Source organism: Thalassophryne amazonica, chromosome 21, assembly GCF_902500255.1.
Source record: "Thalassophryne amazonica chromosome 21, fThaAma1.1, whole genome shotgun sequence".
NCBI classification, from domain to species: domain Eukaryota; kingdom Metazoa; phylum Chordata; class Actinopteri; order Batrachoidiformes; family Batrachoididae; genus Thalassophryne; species Thalassophryne amazonica.
The window spans coordinates 3008425-3031068 of NC_047123.1; the positions used below are offsets into that span (position 1 = coordinate 3008425).

Below are 22644 nucleotides of genomic sequence, written 5' to 3' on the forward strand. Positions count from 1 at the left end.
TCCAACACGAGAAGATGTCAATTGAAACAAGGGAGAAGGATTATCAAACTCTTAAAAGAGGGTAAATCATCACTCAATATTGCAAAAAGATGTGGTTGGTCACAGTCAGCTGTGTCTAAACTCTGGACCAAATACAAACAACATGGGAAGGTTGTTAAAGGCAAACATACTGGTAGACCAAAGAAGACATCAAAGCTCAAGACAGAAACTTAAAGCAATATGTTCCAAAAATCGAAAATGCACAACAAAACAAATGAGGAACGAATGGGAGGAAACTGGAGTCAACGTCTGTGACCGAACTGTAAGAAACCGCCTAAAGGAAATGGGATTTACATACAGAAAAGCTAAATGAAAGCCATCATTAACACCTAAACAGAAAAAACAAGGTTACAATGGGCTAAGGAAAAGCAATCGTGGGACTGTGGATGACTGGATGAAAGTCATATTCAGTGATGAATCTCGAATCTTGCATTGGGCAAGGTGATGATGCTGGAACTTTGTTTGGTGCCGTTCCAGTGAGATTTATAAGATGACTGCCTGAAGAGAACATGTAAATTTCCATAGTCATGGTGGCTGCATGTCAGGTAAGGCACTGGGGAGATGGCTGTCATTACATCATCCATAAATGCACAAGTTTACGTTGATATTTTGGACACTTTTCTTATCCCATCAATTGAAAGGATGTTTGGGGATGATGAAATCATTTCTCAAGATGATAATGCATCTTGCCATAGAGCAAAAACTGTGAAAACATTCCTTGCAAAAAGACACATAGGGTCAATGTTAATCCAATTGAAAAATCTTTGGTGGAAGTTGAAGAAAATGGTCCATGACAAGGCTCCAACCTGCAAAGCTGATCTGGCAACAGCAATCAGAGAAAGTTGGAGCCAGATTGATGAAGAGTACTGTTTGTCACTCATTAAGTCCATGCCTCAGAGACTGCAAGGTGTTATAAAAGCAAGAGGTGGTGCAACAAAATACTAGTGATGTGTTGGAGCGTTCTTTTGTTTTTCATGATTCCATCATTTTTTCCTCAGAATTGAGTGATTCCATATTTTTTTCCCTCTGCTTGGTCTAAAAAAGTAACCGTTACTGACTGCCACAATTTTTTTTCTTGATTTCTTATAGTGTTTCTTAAAGCCAGAAAGTTGCCATTTGAAATGACTTTAGTTTTGTGTCATGTCTGTGATCTTCTTTTTTCTACAAAATTAGACAACTGAATGAACATCCTCGAGGCCGGTGATTCCATAATTTTTGCCAGGGGTTGTACTTGGGCTAATGTGGTCTCTCCACCAGACAGTTCTCTTACATAAAGTTATGTTTGACAATCATCAGGAAACAGGAACTTTATTTGTGGTCATATCTTATTAGTTTCCATAAAAATGTACATTTCAGAGAAAAAAAACAAATACACACACTTAATTGACATTTCTGCACAGAACAAAAAGTAACTTTTAGGACAAATGGGAAAATAAACAAGCACTCCATAATGGAAACACATTGGAAATAAATAAATCAACTCTGGCGTTTTAAGAAAGTGCAGCGAAGAAGAAGTCACATCGACTGATGGTGCGGACACGAGTGGCCCCGCCCCCATAAACTGTCACATGACCATAAAGCCATAAATAACTTATATGATGTCATTTTTTACATGTATTTTATGACATCAAAACTAAAGTATTTAGGATTTTAGTACAAAAAAAAAAAAAATAACTCCAATTTCAAAACAGAAACAAATGTCTAAACAGAATTCCTGTTTCTGGAACTGAAGAGAACAACTTTGGTCTATTTGAGTAGAAGAAAGTCTTAATGGAAAAGAACACTCACGAAGAAGAAGGACTCTGCAGAGCTGGAACTCCAGAGCTGTCACAGATGTCTTGGTGTCTTTCCTCACTCGGTTTTTAGGGGTTTTCACGTTAGCTGGAATTTACTCTGATTGGTCCTCGTGTGCAGAGTTCACAAGCAAAATTTTGAACAAATATCAGAATTTCACCTGGTGACATTTTGCCCATAAATTCCATGAAGTCTGCTTCTGTTTAATGATTAAACATGACTACGGCCAAGCGGTTTGCTGGTGAACCAGCTAACAGACTCTCTGTCTTCGCTTCAGATTTAGTTTTTACTTCAACATGACCCAAACTCTTCCACCCACTTTTCATACTTCTCCAGATCTGCCGCAGACACAGATTTGGACACTTTCTTCAGCGCCGACTCGAAGTCGTTCATGGTGGTTGGCATGTGCATCTCATCCCGGGAAATGTTGCGAATCTCCTCCGGCGTGAGGCCCTCGATTCGACTCCTCATGGCCATCAGAGCGGCGTCCCTACGGAGGAACACAACACGGCTTCAGCACCACACAAAAAACAAAACAAAACACCAAAGCAGAGCCATCAGCGTGGCTGGGCGGGCCTTCAGGCAGAACAGCCAATAGAGTGTCAGCTGACAGAATCAGCAACATTATGAAACTTTGTGGCAGTGTTGCCAGATGTACGATAATTATCATATTTGTACAATAGTTTTGCCCCTCTGTACGATCAATAATGGGAAAAAAAAAATCCAAAATGTACGATAATTTCAGTTGGTTGCCCAAACACGCATCTCTCTCTGACACCCAAGAATCATTTCGCAGACGTTGCACTTAAGCGGCATCAAAGACACACCACAGGGCTGCTGCTAGCTTTGGCCGGCCCGGGACAAAGTCATTTGAAAGCCCACCCCCTGCTGGTGGGTGTCACGCCTTTCGACCTACGAATACTATGCTGCGGTCCATGACTGCATCCAATCTCTACCGTGAGAGGAAGATTCCCCAACCAACAACATCTGCACAAGTGGCCATGGCATCGGATGACGACAGCGACCTCGAGGTTGAATTCGACTCTTTCTAGTCTGGTAATTAACACGTTTGTGTCCCTTCACAGAAAAAAAAAAAATCTTTATAGTCTGGAAGTGCATTTGCGTTCTTTTTGTGCCATAGTTTCCCCATTACTATAGGGATATTGTGAATTACTGTTTAAAAATGTGACATACAATTCTTTGGAAATTAAAAAAAAACAACAAAAAAAAAACGCTAAAATAGCTACGCTGTATGCATTTTGTTTGTGTACGATAATTTCTCCCAAAATACGATAATTCTGAGGTTTTGGTACGATAGTTGCATATTTCCTATCTGGCAACACTGCTTCGCGGCCACTCATTAGCAATATCGGTGCTACACTCCTCATAGCCATTTTACTGGAGCCTGACCGCTAAACCAGCAAACAAAAACAATGAGCCGATATGAGCAGCGTGTAGATCAGTATCAGAAATAATAATTAAAAAGAAACAGTGAGACCAAAGATCAAATTTGGCATGATTGTTGTCATTGCGCAGTTTATCCACCAGAGGGCAATTTGCAGCTCCTCACATTTTCAACGTTTGTGGAACATAAGAAGAAGATGGAACAGCACGGAAATCATCTGCATCCATGGAAACATGAAATACACAGTGGTTCAGCTAGTTCAGCTAATCCGCTAAGCTACTGTTTTTGTTCGCGGATTAGCTTTCCAAATAACTTTCAAAACCATCAGCGGACCAATTATCTTCCAATAAATTTAGTTCTGATAACTTTCAGTCCACTAACATTTTTTTTTGCTGGTAAAGTGAGCAAAGTTTAACGGTCAAAAATATTTGTAAACCATAAAATCAAACATTCTAGTCCATGTCGTGTGTTTGTGGCAGACTGGCTGTTGCTTGCTGATGATGTCATCATTAAGTGCAAGACATGATTGGGTGGTCGATGCAGGGAGCATTGTGGGTAGTGTAGTTCAGGCTCACTTTGGATGTTACAGTCTTACCGTCCGCTCGACACAGAAACAAAATGGACTAATTTTAACATTATTTTGTTTTATTTCTTTGTGGCTGGCGGGATATTTTAATCGCCAAGACTTGTTGGGAGAGAGGAGCTCTCACAGCACAGCTATGTTACAGACGGACTTTTCTATGCATTTTTCTTAACTCAACTTCCAGGAACTTTCTGTATCCTTGAGGTGTCCTGGGAAAATGTTAAATTTGCATCCATGTCTGATGCCAACCCCTGTCCTGCAGGACCCCCCCCGGTTGATCGTGGTCGGATTAGAGCTCCAGTTCCTGTAAAAATCTTCAAACCACATGAGGGCGGTGGCATTTGCGATGTACGGTGTCATCTAAGAGACTATCCCAGGCCAAGCCCAAAGATTTCACCAAGCTTAGGAAAAGTCTATTTACAGAACAGTTGTTTTCCTGGCTCCGCCTCTTGATCCAAACCTTGCAAAATTTAATGGAAAATGTTCACATTAGGTGCAGTATGAAGTTTTAACTTTGGTTAATCACTTTTTTCAGGCCTGTGTGTGAACACTTGGAAAAGGAGTGATGAGGGTTGCTGCAACCTGACATTTCACCACTAGATGTCGCTGAAGAAGTCCACAGTGCACCTTTAATGTGCTTGTGTTGCAATTTGAAAAAGTACAGTTTTTATGTGGGCTCATTACAATCACATGCAGCTTTAAATGATTAAATCCCCTTAACTTTATCTTCACACCAAGATTGAAAGCTTGTTTTTCCAGATTACACCCAAACATCTCATCAATAACTTCATTAATTTAGATAAGATAGAACTTTATTAATGCCTTGGGAACACGTCTTCAGGGAAACTAAGGTCCCAGCAGCATTGTATAGCAGCACACAGGGTGAGAAGCACACAGAGTGAAAGTTAAAAGAAAAACACAAAAAACAAACTCAACAATCCTGCGAACAAACTGGCTTTTATAAGACTGAGCTTTTCTTAACGTGGCCCTACTTTGTTAAATCACTGCTGGGAACAGTTTTCTGCAAACCCTTCACTTTATGTGAGCAGACGAACAGGAAAACCATAATTATATTAAGTAAACTCATGATGTAAACTCATAATTACATAGTGTTTCTTCACAGCAGATTATCGAGTCAACGTTTCAGAAAAACCTGGATTTTTAGTTTCACGTAGAAAGCCGAAGAAGCTGCGATGGCAGCGTTCTGGACTTTGCCCGACGAGTGTTCTGACCTGCAGACGTTGGTGATGTCGGCTCCGGAGTAACCCTCCATCTGCTCTCCGATCTTGTCCAGGTTCACGTCGTCGGCCAGCTCCAGCTCCTTCAGGCTGATCCTGAGCAGCTCCACGCGGCCTTTGGCTGCAAACACAGACGGGAACAGAGCAGCGACAGCGTTTACACCTCACAAACATTCACTAATAATCTGTACTCTGCTGACCGATCTGACGGAGCAACTCTGGCGCAAAGTGCCGGAGAGGGACTTTTCTTCAGCCACAACAAGGATTTAAAGTTTGATGAAGCCACTAAACAAAACAGGTAAGACCTTATATTTATTCTGTGTGTGAATTTACGCCATATGAGGACCGCAGCTTTCAGCCAATCAATGGACAGCATCTATTGACGTATTTCGACTTATGAGAAAGCCTAAAGCAAAAATCCCTAAATTAGCTGCATCATTGTATAAGCTGCAGTGTTCAAAGCATGTGAAAAAAGTAGCGGCTTATAGTCCGGAAATTACGGTATTAACTTAGTGGGCTGGATTTTAAATGTAACTAAACAGGACACAGGAAGTGTGAGTCAGTGGGACACTGTCTGATCAGACCTGCTGGCTCCCTGCTGATCATCCTTTATACCAGAGGTCTTCAAGTCATTCCAGAAAGAGCCGAGAGGGTGCAGGTTTTCAGGAACCACCCACTCCACCAGGTGGTTTCACTGATTAACTGGTTCCATCTGCTCAAAGTGATGTTAATCAGTGAAATCACCTGACAGCTGCAAATTTAATTTTAGCTTGAAGGTGTTGATTTTGGAGCAGGGTCTTCTTTCTTGGTCAGGGCCCTCTCAGTCAAACGGTGATGTAGATCTGACTTCACTGAGGACAGTGACTCCAGCAGTTTCCAGTTCATGGTAGGCCTGAGCCTTGGTGGTTCCTGGGTTGTTCCTGAACCTCTGAACCACTTTCCTCTCATCTGCGGGTGACAGTTTGGATCTTCTTCCAGATCTTGGCAAAGTGGTGACACATCTGACTAACTTGTACTTACATACAGTTGTTGGAACTGATGATCTTGGAATCTGTAGTTCTTTAGAAGTGGCTTCAAGAGACCGTCCCAACGTGTGTAAATCTACAGTTCTCCTTCTGAGATCTTCACCGAGTTCCTTGAACGTTCCCGTTGTTGTGAGTATTGTCTGGTCCAATGAGTCCCGTCAAACACGACCTTGTTATGCTCCAAAGACAAACTACCAGATGAGGAGTTAAATAATAATTAACTCCTCATATAATAATATAGTTTTGACCCTCTGTGGATCAGAGAAAATGTGCACCAGCTCTTTGTGGTCCAGTTGAACGGATACGAGACTCCAAACCTTTGATGGATTCACAAACATTATGCAGGGGTAGTGACCAAGCGGTTAGTGTGCTTGATTTCAGTTCCCGGTTCAAACCCCACCACATTTCTCCATGTAATGTGGAGTTGCATCAGGAAAGGCATCCGGTGTAAAACTTGTGGCAAATCAACATGCAGATCCTCCTCTGATCTGCTGTGGTGACCTCAAGTGAAAAACAAGGGAGCAGCTGAAGGGACTTACTTGTAAGCCGTCTCAACTTTATTTCTTCATTTTAGAGATCAACTTTTTTTTGTCTCTAGATGGATTTCAGTGAGCACTTTGTGATGTCATAGAGAATGTTCAAGGAAAATCTGTATCACCACGTTTAAGATATAAGACAGAGATGAAAGGACGTGGATTCAGTCCATAAAATATCAATCTGTCAAAAACTTTCTAAGTTGAAGTCAGCAGCCATGTGAGCTCAGCCAGCCTTGACCTTTGACACCACAGACAAGTCAAAACCAGCACTTTTAACAGGAGGTACCTGAAGGCAGCGGGATGTAGATCCTCTTCTCAAGTCGCCGTCTCAAAGCCTCATCAATGTCCCATGGGAAGTTGGTGGCAGCCAGAACCATCACCATCTTTGATGGATCATCACTCTCTGTTGCTCCACCAACACCTAGAACCAGTTCAGAACCAGCAGGTCACATGTTAAAAGGAGGTTAGCTTTGGGCCTTGAGTTTTTTTTTTTTACCTCCAGCGTACCATCCATCTGCACCAGCAGCTCGGCTTTGACTCTGCGACTGGCCTCGTGCTCCTCCGACGTCCCCCTGCGGCTGCACATGGAGTCAATCTCGTCGATGAAGATGGTGGTGGGAGCATAAAAACGTGCCTGAAGAACGATGACGTGCGTCAGAAAGAAGAGCAGGTTTAATGACTTTTAAAAAACAGATGTTATCAATACTCAAGGTTTTAAGAATTCCAGTTAGCACCGACACAACACGTAAAAGCAAAAGACACGCTCGTGCACGTAGACCACGCGTGCACAACTGCAGCTCTTCAGTATTAAATTCCTCATTTGATGTGGATTCATCAATTTTGCTGTGAGTAATCTGCAGTATCGTTTATCACTCGCGTTCACAGACTTCACGTTGTAGAATTTCAGTTTCACTGTTCCAGTCTTTTATTTACTATTTTACGATATAGTGGCATTATGTTTCTAGCTTCCCCTGTTAGTTTACTTGAAGGTGAACAGTGCCCCTACAGGTGCACCTGACCTCACTTTTTGACCTGCACCTGAAATATTTTATTATTTTAAAAATAAAACCACAACGGGGAACGACAAGGAGGAGGTGGAGCCTGCAGGCTACAGGCTGACCTGTGCCGCTATCACGGTATTTTATAAAATAAAATCTAATTCCACAATGTCTTTTTGATTTATATGTAACGGTAAAATTGTCTAGCTGGACTCTGAACACACAAAAAAAACAACACAAAAAGCTTTAAAAATACCATCAGAATAAGTAAGTTATGGTCGTACCATTTCAAAGAGAAGGCGGACGAGTTTCTCAGACTCGCCTCTGTACTTGGAGGTCAGAGTGGACGAGGACACGTTGAAGAACGTTGTTCGGCATTCAGTCGCAACCGCTTTAGCCAGAAGTGTTTTCCCCGTGCCGGGCGGTCCCACCATCAGCACGCCCTGAAACATACACGAATAATAATAATAATAATAATAAAAAAAAAAAAAACTATTTCCACACTGAGTTTAAAGCTGGACGTCACAAAGCCGAGCTGTTACCTTCCACGGCCTTCGTATGCCTTTGAAAAACGCTGGCATCCACATGGGCAACACTACCGCCTCCTTCAGGAGCTTCTTGGCATCTTCCAAGTCTGCAATGTCATCCCTTAAAAAAAAAAAACACACACAACCAACCGACCAGGTGAGATTAGAACCAACGCTCAGGTCTGTGCTGATCGTTACCTCGTTCGGCATCAATTAAAATCAAATCAATTTTATTTATATAGCACCAAATCACAACAAACAGTTGCCCCAAGGCGCTTTATATTGTAAGGCAAAAGCCATACAATAATTACGTAAAAACCCCAACGGTCAAAACGACCCCCTGTGAGCAAGCACTTGGCTACAGTGGGAAGGAAAAACTCCCTTTTAACAGGAAGAAACCTCCAGCAGAACCAGGCTCAGGGAGGGGCAGTCTTCTGCTGGGACTGGTTGGGGCTGAGGGAGAGAACCAGGACTCTCTAAAAAATAAATAAATAAATAAATAAATAAAGATTATAAAATCAGACTTTAAATACTTATTAACTTCAGATTAATTGTATGTGTTATACATTAAAAAATAAAACCATTATTTGAGTCCTGGTTCTTCCAGTTCCTGCTGTGGAAAGACACACCACTTAATGTTGAGATTCTGAGATATGATGTCCCTCTCCAGAGCCTCCACCAGGTCCTTGTCATATCCCGTCCCATCAAACTTCTTCACTTCTTTCTCTTGGAGATCTGCTTTATTCTGAAAGGTAAACAGCGTCAGGACAGTTTCCTGAATCAGAACACGTGATGAAAAACTGGACTGACGTGTTCTGGAGGTAAACAGGTGGACCGTGTGACTGTTTCAGCGACATATTCATCTTTATTTCATCTCGAGAGACTTAAACACGAAAACAAAACTTTAACCTTCTCGTCTTTTGTTTTTCCAGCAGTTTCCTTTGTGTCTTTCTGGTCTTTCCCCTTCGAGGTTTTACTTCTGTCCCCGCGGGGTGAATGTTTGGTCTGCGCTCTCACAGCGGCGCTCAGACGGTTGTTGACTTTGTAGGCGTTAGAAGGCAGACGCACCGGACCCGGCGAATATCTGACAACACACACACACAAAGATCTGCCTCTGAACAAACAAGCGACCAAGAGACACTCAAATTACAAACATTACACCAAATTTCAAGCACCACAAAGATCTGGATGAAAGTGCAGCGTTTTGCGTAAATGTGTGTCGACAGTAACGTGCCGTCTACATTCTTAATCTGAAGTCTCTTTTTGAGCCTTTTCAGGTTGCAGCTGTCTGACACCTTATTTAGCATATTCATTAATATATCGCCACAATATAAATACGGCAGCAGCGCACCGGTGTGAGGTCAGATACACATTTATTAATTACACCAAAAGCCAACTTCCTCCTGTCAAAAACAAAAATGTGAAGATTATGTTAAATGTGTAATAAAACATTTTAAATACATTCTTACGGAGCCAAGCTATCAGCACACCAAAGTATGGTGTAGAAAGGATCAAAACTGTTGATTTCTATAAGCAGGGGTGCACCTAACTGGTGCTCAGGTGCTCATGCATGCAAAGAAAAGAAAAGTACAGCATAAAGCACAGAGGGAAGCGTTTCCCTACAATCTGTCATCATCACTTCTGCTGACCATACTTAATTTTTGAGTACATCTGTCTATAAGCATCACTCTCTCACACACACAGATACACACATTTTTGTCTTTATTTTCAGTGTCGCCATGTCAGCACACCAAGCAGCTGAGCTCACACTTCCTTATCCTCGTTCATGTCCTCCAAGTCTTCCTGGGAATCCTGAAGGGTTGAAAAATATAACCCCTCCAGTGTGGTCTAGGTCTTCCCTAAGGTCTCCTCTCAGGGAGACCACCAGGGGGCATCCTCACCAGATGCCTGAACAACCTCAGCTGGCTCTTTTTGATGAAGTAACGGCTCTACTCAGAGTCCCTCCTGGATAGTTGAGCATAAACCAGATACCCCGTGGAGGAATTTTGGTCTCCAATGGCTGACTGGATGGATGGATAGACAGACAGACACTTGCCACTTTATTAGGTACACCATGCTAGTACCGGGTTGGACCCTCTTTTGCCTTCAGAACATGGGACAGATGTTGACCAGATTGACATGATGATATCAGTTTTATGCCGGAGTCCATCCTGACACAACTCCACATTACATGGAGAAATGTGGCAGGAGTGGGGTTTGAACCGCAAACCTTCCGCACTGAAACCAAGTGCACTAACCGCTTGACCACCACCCCTGTACATAAATAAGAGTAAATACGAGATTAATATATTAAACTATAAAGTCTCTGTCATTAAGCATTCTATAGTAATGGCTGTTAGGAAAAAAAAGTCCACTCATTAATATGCAAATGTATGCACAAAATACTTAACTCTAACCAGCTCATTGACTGCCCAAAGGATACCTATGGTGTAAGTATCAAGTGTGCACCATGTATTATGTACAAAAAAATATTGAATAGTATTATAGCAAATAAACCCAAATCAAATAACTATCCAACATACTTTACTTATGACAACAAAGACGAATATAACATGAGCCAAGTAGTGAATAGTTTCAATAAATTTTTTGCTAATGTTGGGCCAGATCTGGCAGCTGAAATCCCACACAGTACAAGGGAAAATCAGCAGTTAATTGCTAGAAATCCACACACAATGTTTCTCAGCCCAGTAGATGAAAGGGAAATTATTAACATAGTTAGTACATGTAAAAGTAAAAAGTCAACGGATCATAATGAGGTACATATGTTCTTAGTAAAGCGAATAATTACTGAAATTGCAAAACCATTATCATATATCTTTAACAAATCATTTCAAACTGGGATTGTTCCTAACAGTATGTAAGTGGCAAAAGTGATACCTTTATTCAAATCTGGCAGCAAGCATCTTTTTACTAACTACAGGCCTGTGTCTCTACTGTCACAATTTTCAAAGATACTGGAAAAACTTTATAACAGCAGACTGGATAAATTTATAGATCGACACAACTTGCTTGATGAAAGTCAATATGGTTTCAGAGCAAAAAGGTCCACGACACTGGCATTGCTAGATTCCATAGAAGAGATCAATAAACATGTGGACCAAAGGGTAATAGTTGCAGGTTTATTTATTGACTTAAGAAAGGCTTTTGATACAACTGATCACAATATACTACACTCAACAAAAATATAAACGCAACACTTTTGGTTTTGCTCCCATTTTGTATGAGATGAACTCAAAGATCTAAAACTTTTTCCACATACACAATATCACCATTTCCCTCAAATACTGTTCACAAACCAGTCTAAATCTGTGATAGTGAGCACTTCTCCTTTGCTGAGATAATCCATCCCACCTCACAGGTGTGCCATATCAAGATGCTGATTAGACACCATGATTAGTGCACAGGTGTGCCTTAGACTGCCCACAATAAAAGGCCACTCTGAAAGGTGCAGTTTTATCACACAGCACAATGCCACAGATGTCGCAAGATTTGAGGGAGCGTGCAATTGGCATGCTGACAGCAGGAATGTCAACCAGAGCTGTTGTTCGTGTATTGAATGTTCATTTCTCTACCATAAGCCGTCTCCAAAGGTGTTTCAGAGAATTTGGCACTACATCCAACCAGCCTCACAACCGCAGACCACGTGTAACCACACCAGCCCAGGACCTCCACATCCAGCATGTTCACCTCCAAGATCGTCTGAGACCAGCCACTCGGACAGCTGCTGAAACAATCGGTTTGCATAACCAAAGAATTTCTGCACAAACTGTCATAAACCATCTCAGGGAAGCTCATCTGCATGCTCGTCGTCCTCATCAGGGTCTCGACCTGACTCCAGTTTGTCGTCGTAACCGACTTGAGTGGGCAAATGCTCACATTCGCTGGCGTTTGGCACGTTGGAGAGGTGTTCTCTTCATGGATGAATCCCGGTTCACACTGTCCAGGGCAGATGGCAGACAGCGTGTGTGGCGTCGTGTGGGTGAGCGGTTTTCTGATGTCAGTGTTGTGGATCGAGTGGCCCATGGTGGCGGTGGGGTTATGGTATGGGCAGGCATCTGTTATGGACGAAGAACACAGGTGCATTTTATTGATGGCATTTTGAATGCACAGAGATACCATGATGAGATCCTGAGGCCCATTGTTGTGCCATACATCCAAGAACATCACCTCATGTTGCAGCAGGATAATGCACGGCCCCATGTTGCAAGGATCTGTACACAATTCTTGGAAACTGAAAATGTCCCAGTTCTTGCATGGCCGGCATACTCACCGGACATGTCACCCATTGAGCATGTTTGGGATGCTCTGGACCGGCGTATACGACAGCGTGTACCAGTTCATGCCAATATCCAGCAACTTCGCACAGCCATTGAAGAGGAGTGGACCAACATTCCACAGGCCACAATTGACAACCTGATCAACTCTATGCGAAGGAGATGTGTTGCACTGCATGAGGCAAATGGTGGTCACACCAGATACTGACTGGTATCCCCCCCCAATAAAACAAAACTGCACCTTTCAGAGTGGCCTTTTATTGTGGGCAGTCTAAGGCACACCTGTGCACTAATCATGGTGTCTAATCAGCATCTTGGTATGGCACACCTGTGAGGTGGGATGGATTATCTCAGCAAAGGAGAAGTGCTCACTATCACAGATTTAGACTGGTTTGTGAACAATATTTGAGGGAAATGGTGATATTGTGTATGTGGAAAAAGTTTTAGATCTTTGAGTTCATCTCATACAAAATGGGAGCAAAACCAAAAGTGTTGTGTTTATATTTTTGTTGAGTGTATTTCAAAAGTTGGAACTGTATGGGATCAGAGGAGTTGCTCTGAGTTGGATTAAAAGCTATTTACAAAACCGATAGCAGTTTGTTAAACTCGGGGAATACTGTTCTTCATATCTGGACATCGTTTGTGGGCTACCACAAGGTTCTGTGTTGGGCCCAAAATTATTTATTTTATATATTAATGATTTATGCAAAGTCTCCGATATGATTAAAACTGTTCTCTTTGCAGATGACACAAACCTGTTTTGCTCAGGGGAAAATCTGCAACACCTATTATCTGATTTAGGAACAGAAATGATAAAGTTAAAGACATGGTTTGATATTAACAAATTATCATTAAATTTGTCTAAAACTAAATTGATGTTATTTGGAAATTATAAAAAAGACATACAAATTCAGTTAAATATACATGGGGTAAACATAGAACGTGTCAAAGAGAATAAGTTTTTAGGTGTCATTATTGATGAAAAAATTAATTGGAAAGCTCATATTCAGCATATTCAAACGAAGGTATCAAAAAGTATTGCAGTATTAAATAAAGTAAAGTATGTTCTTGATTGCAGAGCACTACATACTCTCTATTGTTCATTGGTTGCTCCCTACTTGACTTATTGCACTGACGTTTGGGGCAACAATTACAAAACTACATTGCAATCATTATTCATTCTTCAAAAAAGAGCATTAAGGACAATTCATAATGCAGGTTATCGAGACCACACCAACTCACTGTTCATTAAATCTCAAATATTAAAACTTAATGATATGATTTTGTTCAATTAATGCACAAAGTGAAAAATAAAGAAGTGCCATTTAGAATTCAAGAATATTTTACTGAGAGAGAAGGAAAATATAATTTACGGGGCTTCTATCATTTTAAAATTGCTGGTGCTCGGACGACCAGGAAAGGTTTCTGTGTCTCCATGTGTGGCCCTAGATTATGGAATAACCTGACGGATGACCTCAAACAATGTCCAAATATCAATCAGTTTAAAAATCAATATAAAAAAATGATGTTTTCAAGATATGAATATGTATGTGTGTGTGTAATTATGTATGTGAAGGTGTATGTTGGTGTGTGTATACTGCATATGTATGTAAATATGTATGTAGACCAAGACACGGTGTTCACTTGATATGTTTATGATAATGGGATTTGAGTTTGTGTTGTTAAATGTATTGTATCATGGCCTAAGTAGAGGGTCACCCCTTAGAGTCTGGTCTGCTTGAGGTTTCTTCCTCAATACATCAGAGGGAGTTTTTCCTTACCACTCTCGCCTGTGTGCTTGCTCTGGGGGTAGGTAATGTGTATATATATATGTATGTATGTATGTATGTATATAGGGGGTGGGCTTTATAAGCCTTGCTTCTGCTCACCCCTTTTTGGTCACACGTCACTGTGGAATTGTCTTGTATATCAGTCTTTGTTATTGACGAATTGTGTGCCAAATAAATAAGTTCAAGTTCAAAAAATGTACCCCCAAACACACACGCAGGTAGCGTAACCTCCATCCTCCTGTCGGTTGGATGCACTGTGCATTGTCGGACTGTGAACTTATTCACACAAAAGTAAAGCCACTTCTTGGCAGCAGGAATTGAACACAGTCACACTAAGCAGCTAATCTCAATCACATGATTACATTACAACTCATGAATCCACCTGAGTCAGTAATCTGCCCAACGACTTAAACAGCCCTCAGAACACACAAACAAATGACTTACTGACAGACAGACAGATAAACAGACAAAGAAACCGACATAAACAAACAGACAAAGAAACCGACAGACAAACAGACAAAGAAACCGACAGACAAACAGACAAAGAAACCGACAGACAAACAGACATAAACAAACAGACAAAGAAACCGACAGACAAACAGACATAAACAAACAGACAAAGAAACCGACAGACAGACATAAACAGACAAAGAAACCGACAAACAGACATAAACAAAAAGAAACCGACAAACAGACATAAACAAACAGACAAAGAAACCGACAGACAAACAGACATAAACAAACAGACAAAGAAACCGACAGACAGACATAAACAGACAAAGAAACCGACAAACAGACATAAACAAAAAGAAACCGACAAACAGACATAAACAAACAGACAAAGAAACCGACAGACAAACAGACATAAACAAACAGACAAAGAAACCGACAAACAGACATAAACAGACAAAGAAACCGACAAACAGACATAAACAGACAAAGAAACCGACAGACAAACAGACATAAACAAACAAAGAAACCGACATATAAACAAACTGACAAATAACACGCGCATCGAGCCAGCAGTCAGGAAGTGCACGTACCTGTGCTCCACGTGCACAGGCCTCATTTCACAGTCGCCGTAGGCGGCGGGTTTTGGAGGGGCCGCGTTCAGCTCAAAGTTCTCCAGAGACAGCATGATGTCCAGAACCTGCTGGTTCTCGTCTTTGAGTTCCTGCCACAGCTGAGACAGAGCGCTGCCGTTAGACCTGAGCATCCGTCCCCGGGACGGGATGCTCCTGGACGTCTGCACGCCTACCTGCTGCCATCTGTGCTGGATGCTGCTGTCCCGCGTGGTGTGCGCGTAGGTTTTGATCTGCTGCAGTAGCCCCGCGTACAGGACGCTGGCGGAACTGTAGTTGCCCAGCAGGGCGTACTCCCGGGCCATCTCCACGTTCTTGCTGATCTCCCTCATGCTCATTCTGATGACAACAAACGCACACAAGAAAAACTAAAACCTCAACGGTCCAGAATTCAGCCGCTGGTCATTCAATCCTTCATTTCCTGCATCTTATCCAGGTCACGGTGACAGCAGACCAAGCACCTCATCCCACGCTTCCCTATCCACCCTCAAGTCCTCCAACTCTTCCTGAGAGATCCCAAGGCCTGCCCAAGCCAGCTGGGAATGGGGGGGGGGGGGGGGGTGTCCCCAACCCATTACAAACACTGAACATACATTAGATCAGCAATTAAACTTAGCACAGAACTGTAGTCAAACTTAGTCCCACAGTAATACTCAAACATTTCAGTTGTTAATAATATTATTAATTATTATTATTATAAGTAGTAGTAGTAGCATTTAGGAGTATGAAAAAATGTCTTCAAATGTGGCCCTTTAATCTAGGGGTGTTGTGGGGGTGCCCTTCCATCACAACACCCTCTTTCCATCTGGATCCACCCTGGTTTGCCGTCTGAGCAGGTAGAATGGATAACGTGTGTATTTATGGAGAAAACACGAACTGATTGACAGGTAAGACAGATTTATCAGTGATTTTTACGTCATGCTGTCCTCAGAAAGAAACTTTAGGTGCATTTAGGATAAAAACAAAATACCCCAAAAGCATTAGTATTTGTTGTTCACGCATCATTGGTCTTTAGCTGTTTTTTTAGTTTAACCACAGCGAGGACACTCGCAGAGCGGCACAGACTTTAAAAGAAGAGTGTAAAATGCCTTAGTGAAGCAGGTGTGCTGATGTTACTGCACTTTCTTTCTCCTTATCTTGGTACACTTGAAGAAGTCAAACTCAAGACAGACTTGAAGCACTTTAGCTGCTTGCTGTAGTATCTATGGACGAGGCTCCACCCTGTTACTGTGTGTTTGTTCGTTGTTATTAGATCAATGTGGTTTTTTTTTTGGTTCTGATCCTATTGTTGTTCCTCGAGGATCCTGTGTTAAATACAGAAACAAGTGTGTTATCATTCCATTTTCTTATTCAGACTCCCTTTACTCCAGCTGAAATTAAAAATTCTCTGTACAGCTGTATTAAGCATTTTGTTTCTTCCACTCCTCATAACTAACAGGACAAAACATGTTATTCACTGTTCATCTGATCATGCACCTGTTGTATTAAAATGGTATGTAGTCCAAAAAACAATATTCAAAAAGGATTCAAAAGGAGTTTATTGTCATATGCACATAAGGAACATGTTCCCTGCACAATGAAATGTGTTTACTGCATTTTTACCCATCCTAATTGCCAGTTAGGAGCAGAGGTCGTCTTTTACGGCGCCCTCGACCTCCATTCAAAGTCCATTCAAGGAGTCTCCATTCAAACAATGGAGACTTAGTGCATCCCTCCTTACAGATAAAAAAAAAAAAATCGCCTCTTTCATCACAGCGGAGCTCCGGAGCTATCTGGGTACCAGTGCCTCTCCTGAAATAAGGCCCTGTATAGCGCGAGACTGTGCAAAGGCAAACATTAGGGGCCGTATTATTTATTTTACCTCGGCTAGAAAAAAGGAGCAAGATGCTAACAACAAGAGCTAGAGGATAAAATAAAAACTAGAACATAAATACAAAAAATCCACTTCCATTAGTCTTACAAAGGATTTAAATGCAGCTTGCAGAGAACTTAATAGTCGACTGAGAGAAACTTAAGATTCACTAAGCAAAGATACTATGAATACAGCAACAGGCCAAGTAGATTATTGGTATTTAGACTGCGGAAACAGCAGGCATCCAGTATAGTCCAGAGAATAAAATCACATGGTACCTACGTCACAAAACCAGAAAAAAAAAACCAGCTAAAACCCACGCAGAGTTTTACAAATCCTTAGATAAGAATAAAGATACATGCAGGAGGATTTCTCCCTTTATATAGCGCCTCTTGGGCACATATTGCAGCGCTTTGGGATTACCTTTCAATGCTATGCAGATGATACTCAGTTATACATGCTGATAACTGCTGGTAATCTCGTTCACGTAAAATCCTTAGAAGATTGCCTTGCATCAGTGAGAAGTTGGATGTCTAGAAACTTCCTACTTTTAAACTCTGATAAGACTGAAAGGATGGTTCTTGCTCCATCGGCATCAATTTCACGTTTAGCCTTGTGTGTCATACATCACACTAACAAAGTGAGGAACCTTGGGGTAATTTTTGATCCTTCATTGTCCTTTGACCTCCACAATAGAGATATTACAAGGACCGATTTCTTCCACCTGCAAAATATAGCGCAAATTTGTCCCACCCTATCTGTGGCTGATGCTGAGACCCTGATCCATGCATTTATCTCTTCTAGATTGGACTACTGCAATGTTCTATTTTCTGGTTTACCGCAGTCCAACATTAGAACTCTCCAATTGGTTCTAAATGCTGCTGCCAGACTTTTGACAAGAAGCAAAAAGTTTGACCACATTACACCCATTTTGGCATCTCTTCACTGGCTTCCTGTCCCAGTGAGATCAGATTTTAAGGTTCTGCTACTAACCTATAAAATTATTCATGGACTAGTACACCTCCCTACCTATATGACCTAATTAAACCCTATGTACCAACCCGTGCTCTGCGTTCTCAGGGTGCAGGACTACTTTGTGTCCCTAGGGTGAATAAGAAGTCTGCGGGTCACAGAGCATGCCCCTGTTCTGTGGAATGATCTCCCTGCATCAATAAAACAGTCAGATTCTGTGGAGACTTTCAAACTGATAAACTTTATTGTTTTTGTGCAAATATTTGCTCATTTTGAAATGGATGCCTGCAACAGGTTTCAAAAAAGTTGGGACAGTGGTATGTTTACCACTGTGTTACATCACCTTTCCTTCTAAAAACACTCAATAAGCATTTGGGAACTAAGGATACTAATTGTGAGTGTCATGATTGGGTATAAAAGGAGCATCCCCAAAAGGCTCAGCCATTCACAAGCAAAAATGGGGTGAGGATCATCACTTTTTGAACAACTGTGTGGAAAAAAAATAGTCCAACAGTTTAAGAACAATGGTTCTCAATGTTCAATTGCAAGGAATTTAGGGATTCCATCATCTACAGTCCATAATATAATCAGAAGATTCAGAGAATCTGGAGAACTTTCTACACGTAAGCGGCAAGGCTGAAAACCAACATTCAATGCCCGTGACCTTCAATCCCTCAGGTGGCACTGCATTAAAAACTGACATCATTGTGTAAAGGATCTTACCGTGTGGGCTCAGGAACACTTCAGAAAACCATTGCCAGTTAACACAGTTCGTCACTACATCTACAAGTGCAAATTAAAACTCTACCATGCAAAGCAAAAGCCAAACATCAACAACATCCAGAAACACCACCGCCTTCTCTGGGCCCGAGCTCATTTGAAATGGACAGACACAAAGTGGAAAAGTGTGCTGTGGTCTGATGAGTCCACATTTCAAATTGTTTTTGTAAATCTAGGACATCGTGTCCTCCGGACAAAAGAGGAAAAAGACCATCCAGACTGTTACTAGCGCAAAGTTCAAAAGCCAGCATCTGTGATGGTATGGGGGTGTGTTAGTGCCCATGGCATGGACAACTTACACATCTGTGATGGCACCATCAATGCTGAAAGGTCCATCCAGGTTTTGGAGCAACACATGCTGCCATCCAAGCAACGTCTTTTTCAGGGACATCCCTGCTTATTTCAGCAAGACAATGCCAAGCCACATTCTGCACGTGTTACAACAGCGTGGCTTCATAGTAAAAGTACTAGACTGGCCTGCCTGCAGTCCAGACCTGTTGCCCATTGAAAATGTGTGGCGCATTATGAAGTGCAAAATATGACAACAGACCCTGGACTGTTGAACAACTGAAGTCGTACATCAAGCAAGAATGGGAAAGAATTCCACCTACAAAGCTTCAACAATTAGTGTCCTCAGTTCCCAAACGCTTATTGAGTGTTGTTAGAAGGAAAGGTGATGTAACACAGTGGGAAACATACCACTGTCCCAGCTTTTTTGAAACCTGTTGCAGGCATCCATTTCAAAATGAGCAAATATTTGCACAAAAACAATAAAGTTTATCAGTTTGAACATTAAATATCTTGTCTTTGTGGTGTATTCAATTGAATATAGGTTGAAGAGGATTTGAAAATCATTGTATTATGTTTTTATTTACATTTTACACAACGTCCCAACTTCATTGGAATTGGGGTTGTATGTTTCTACGCTTTTTACTCTTAAATTCATTTTATTAGTAAACGGAGCGTGCCGCGGCCTCAACTTTATCTAAATTCTGGGTCTTTAAGTGAAGCTTAGGGCTAGTGGCCGGCGATCACCTTCATATTTCTTGTTTTTCTTGTTGCTTAATGCTGACAAATTATACTGTATTTGTTGTCTTTCTGATGCCTGATTCTGTTTTTTTCTCTCTGAGGTGCGGTTCCATCTAGAGATGGGTGTGGTGTCTGTTTCTGTAACCCTCCTGTCCTGTGCACTGGCAACATTTCCTGTATATTTGTTTGTAAATTGTTTTGTAAAATATGTCGGTAACATGGCCCAAGCAGAGGGTCACCCCCTTAGTCAGGTCTGCTTGAGGTTTCTTCCTCAAATCATCAGAGGGAGTTTTTTCCTTACCACTGCTGCTCTGGGGGGTTGGTAAGGTTAGACCTTACTTGTGTGAAGCACATTAAGGCAACTTTGTTGTGATTTGGCGCTGTATAAATTAAAATAAATTGAAATTGTGTGCATTTGTGCACTGATGATGCAAAAAATATGAGTTTTTAAAGGGTATAAAATTCACGGAACTACCAGAACCAACAGCTAATGAGTGAGATGAGCCAATGGAGGAATGGGAGACTGAGAAAGTGATCTCTGGTCCAGATGGATAAGTTAATGAGTTCAATAAAAGTTATAAAGTCCTGCTGTCTCTCCTGTTGTTAAAAGCATATCATCATGCAACAGAATCTGAAACTATGGCACCATCCTGGACCGAAGCAACCAGAGTAGCAACCAGAGTAGTCACACATAAAGATGGTAAAGAGAACCACTGAATATCAGTCCTATAGACCAGTGCCATTACTGTGTGCAGATCTGCATATACTCACAGCAATTTTAGCCAGACAAGTTAATCAGGTAATCACCCCCTTTGAATGTTTGGGAGTGGACAATGAACATTTTGAGTATCTAATGTCTGAATATGTAGAAATGTACAGACCGCACTGTTGCTGATTAAAAAGTAAAAAAATAAGTAAAAGAAAAAAAAAGCCTTGCACTCTCATTCATCTACAGATTACATAGAGTGTTTGGGGTGTTCTTTTAAATCAGACTGTCCCTTTAAGTCACGTTGTAATATATATATATATATATATATATAGGAAGAAAGTGTCAAAGTACTAAAAGAAAGAATGAAAATAAATCAAATGGCTAATCATGGCAGGCATAGTTTAGGAGGGATCAATCTTACATTATCCGTAGTACAAAAATAAGTAAATGAGAGAATCGGCTCAGTTATTACTTGAAATTGTTGACGTTCTAAGTTGTCTATGTGCAGGCTGCATAAGTTGGGAGTGGCAAGATGGCCGACAGTTTGCTTCAGCAGATTGTATGGAGTGTGTGGGCCAATGAGCGATCCAGTAACATGATCAGTGGTTCGAACAGTCGAAAAACAACCTTTCAACCTTTGGAGATAACGAAGCACCACATGGATTGAATACACTGTTTGCGCACGCGCACCATGAGGATAACGCCACCCGCCTGCAGATTTAAAAAGTGAAAATGACTGCCCCCTGTCGGCTGGTGGCGGCATGCGCTCTCTGTTCCTCCATTTAATCCAGCAACGAAACTTTAAATTGATAAAACACGTCAGATCGCGTTCTTTGCGACCGTAGAATACGATACAATTTTTTTTTCTAATTCCAGTAACAAACAGGACGCGTTGTTCCGTGGAATAGTCGGAGCCTAAGCTTTGTGTTTACTTCACGAATCTTATCTAAGTAAATGCGGAGAAAAACGCAACTAACAGACAAAACTAAACTAAACCACTTAACCCGATCAACAAAATTAACTAATTAACCACTCGGTTTGAATTTTACGGCGTTTGGCTAATTTCTCTCGCCTCCAACAGGTTAACAGGCAAAATAACAAATTACAGCTTCTTACATTACTCCAACCCGGATTGACACAAGTTTAAAAACTCGACCTAAATCAAGTTTTGAAGAACTTCATACTCAACTTTTTGCTTGAAACCACGTAGAATCTCCAGTCACTCTTCTTCTCTTCAAAGTGACACAGCGTGCAAAATGGACTTTGGATGCAACACCGCCACCATCTGGACCGGAGTGTGACAACCGCACTTAAAGGACAGATGCACCAGCAAGTTTTGAAAAAAGAAAAGAGAAAAAGAAAAAGAAAAATGCACCAGCAGACTGAGGAATGCAGTTTATTGTTTTTCTACCCAGACGTTGTTCCAGTTCTGTCTGCAGACCACAATCTCTGCAGTACCGTCACTGTTTTCTCCTTGATGTTAAACATTTCCAAAGTAAAGTCCTCTGATGGAGTTTGGATCCTGTTGGTCACCAAACATCAACCATGCCACAAAGTCAGTCGACCTGCTTTAATGGGTCACAGGACACGAGGCGTGACCTCAGGGTCACACATGGCTCCCAGAACAAAACCTCTTATTACTTAGACGCTGCAACAATTTGCCCAAAAATACAATATCTACTGCTAACAAAGCAGCTTTTCGAAACTCTCTCTCTCACTCTCTCTCTCTAGAGACAGAGAGAGAGAGAGAGAACACTTCAGAAAACCATTGCCAGTTAACACAGTTCGTCGCTACATCTACAAGTGCAAGTTAAAACTCTACCATGCAAAGCAAATTTGAAATGGACAGACGCAAAGTGGAAAAGTGTGCTGTGGTCTGATGAGTCCACATTTCAAATTGTTTTTGGAAATCATGGACGTTGTGTCCTCTGGACAAAAGAGCAAAAAGATCATCCAGATTGTTACCAGGGCAAAGTTCAAAAGCCAGCAT

At 41.4% G+C, this 22644-nt stretch overlaps 1 protein-coding gene across 2 annotated transcripts; it reads right to left on the minus strand.

The window, feature by feature from the left end:
* Positions 1 to 2123: 2123 nt before the first annotated feature.
* LOC117502620 (katanin p60 ATPase-containing subunit A1-like) lies at positions 2124 to 21932 on the minus strand. 2 transcript variants are annotated; one of them, XM_034161680.1, is made up of 11 exons: positions 21844 to 21932; positions 15489 to 15651; positions 15274 to 15413; positions 9055 to 9229; positions 8775 to 8890; positions 8161 to 8266; positions 7903 to 8061; positions 7128 to 7254; positions 6907 to 7041; positions 5054 to 5180; positions 2124 to 2323 (listed from the first exon to the last, which is right to left on the minus strand). In XM_034161680.1, exons 2-11 carry the CDS (start codon positions 15648 to 15650, stop codon positions 2125 to 2127), a joined length of 1446 nt encoding a protein of 481 aa, XP_034017571.1. In that variant the 5' UTR covers position 15651; positions 21844 to 21932; the 3' UTR covers position 2124. The 2 variants fall into 2 exon arrangements, with proteins under 2 accessions (XP_034017571.1, XP_034017572.1); XM_034161681.1 differs by having other exon boundaries at positions 21811 to 21864.
* Between the last annotated feature and the right edge of the window lie 712 nt (positions 21933 to 22644).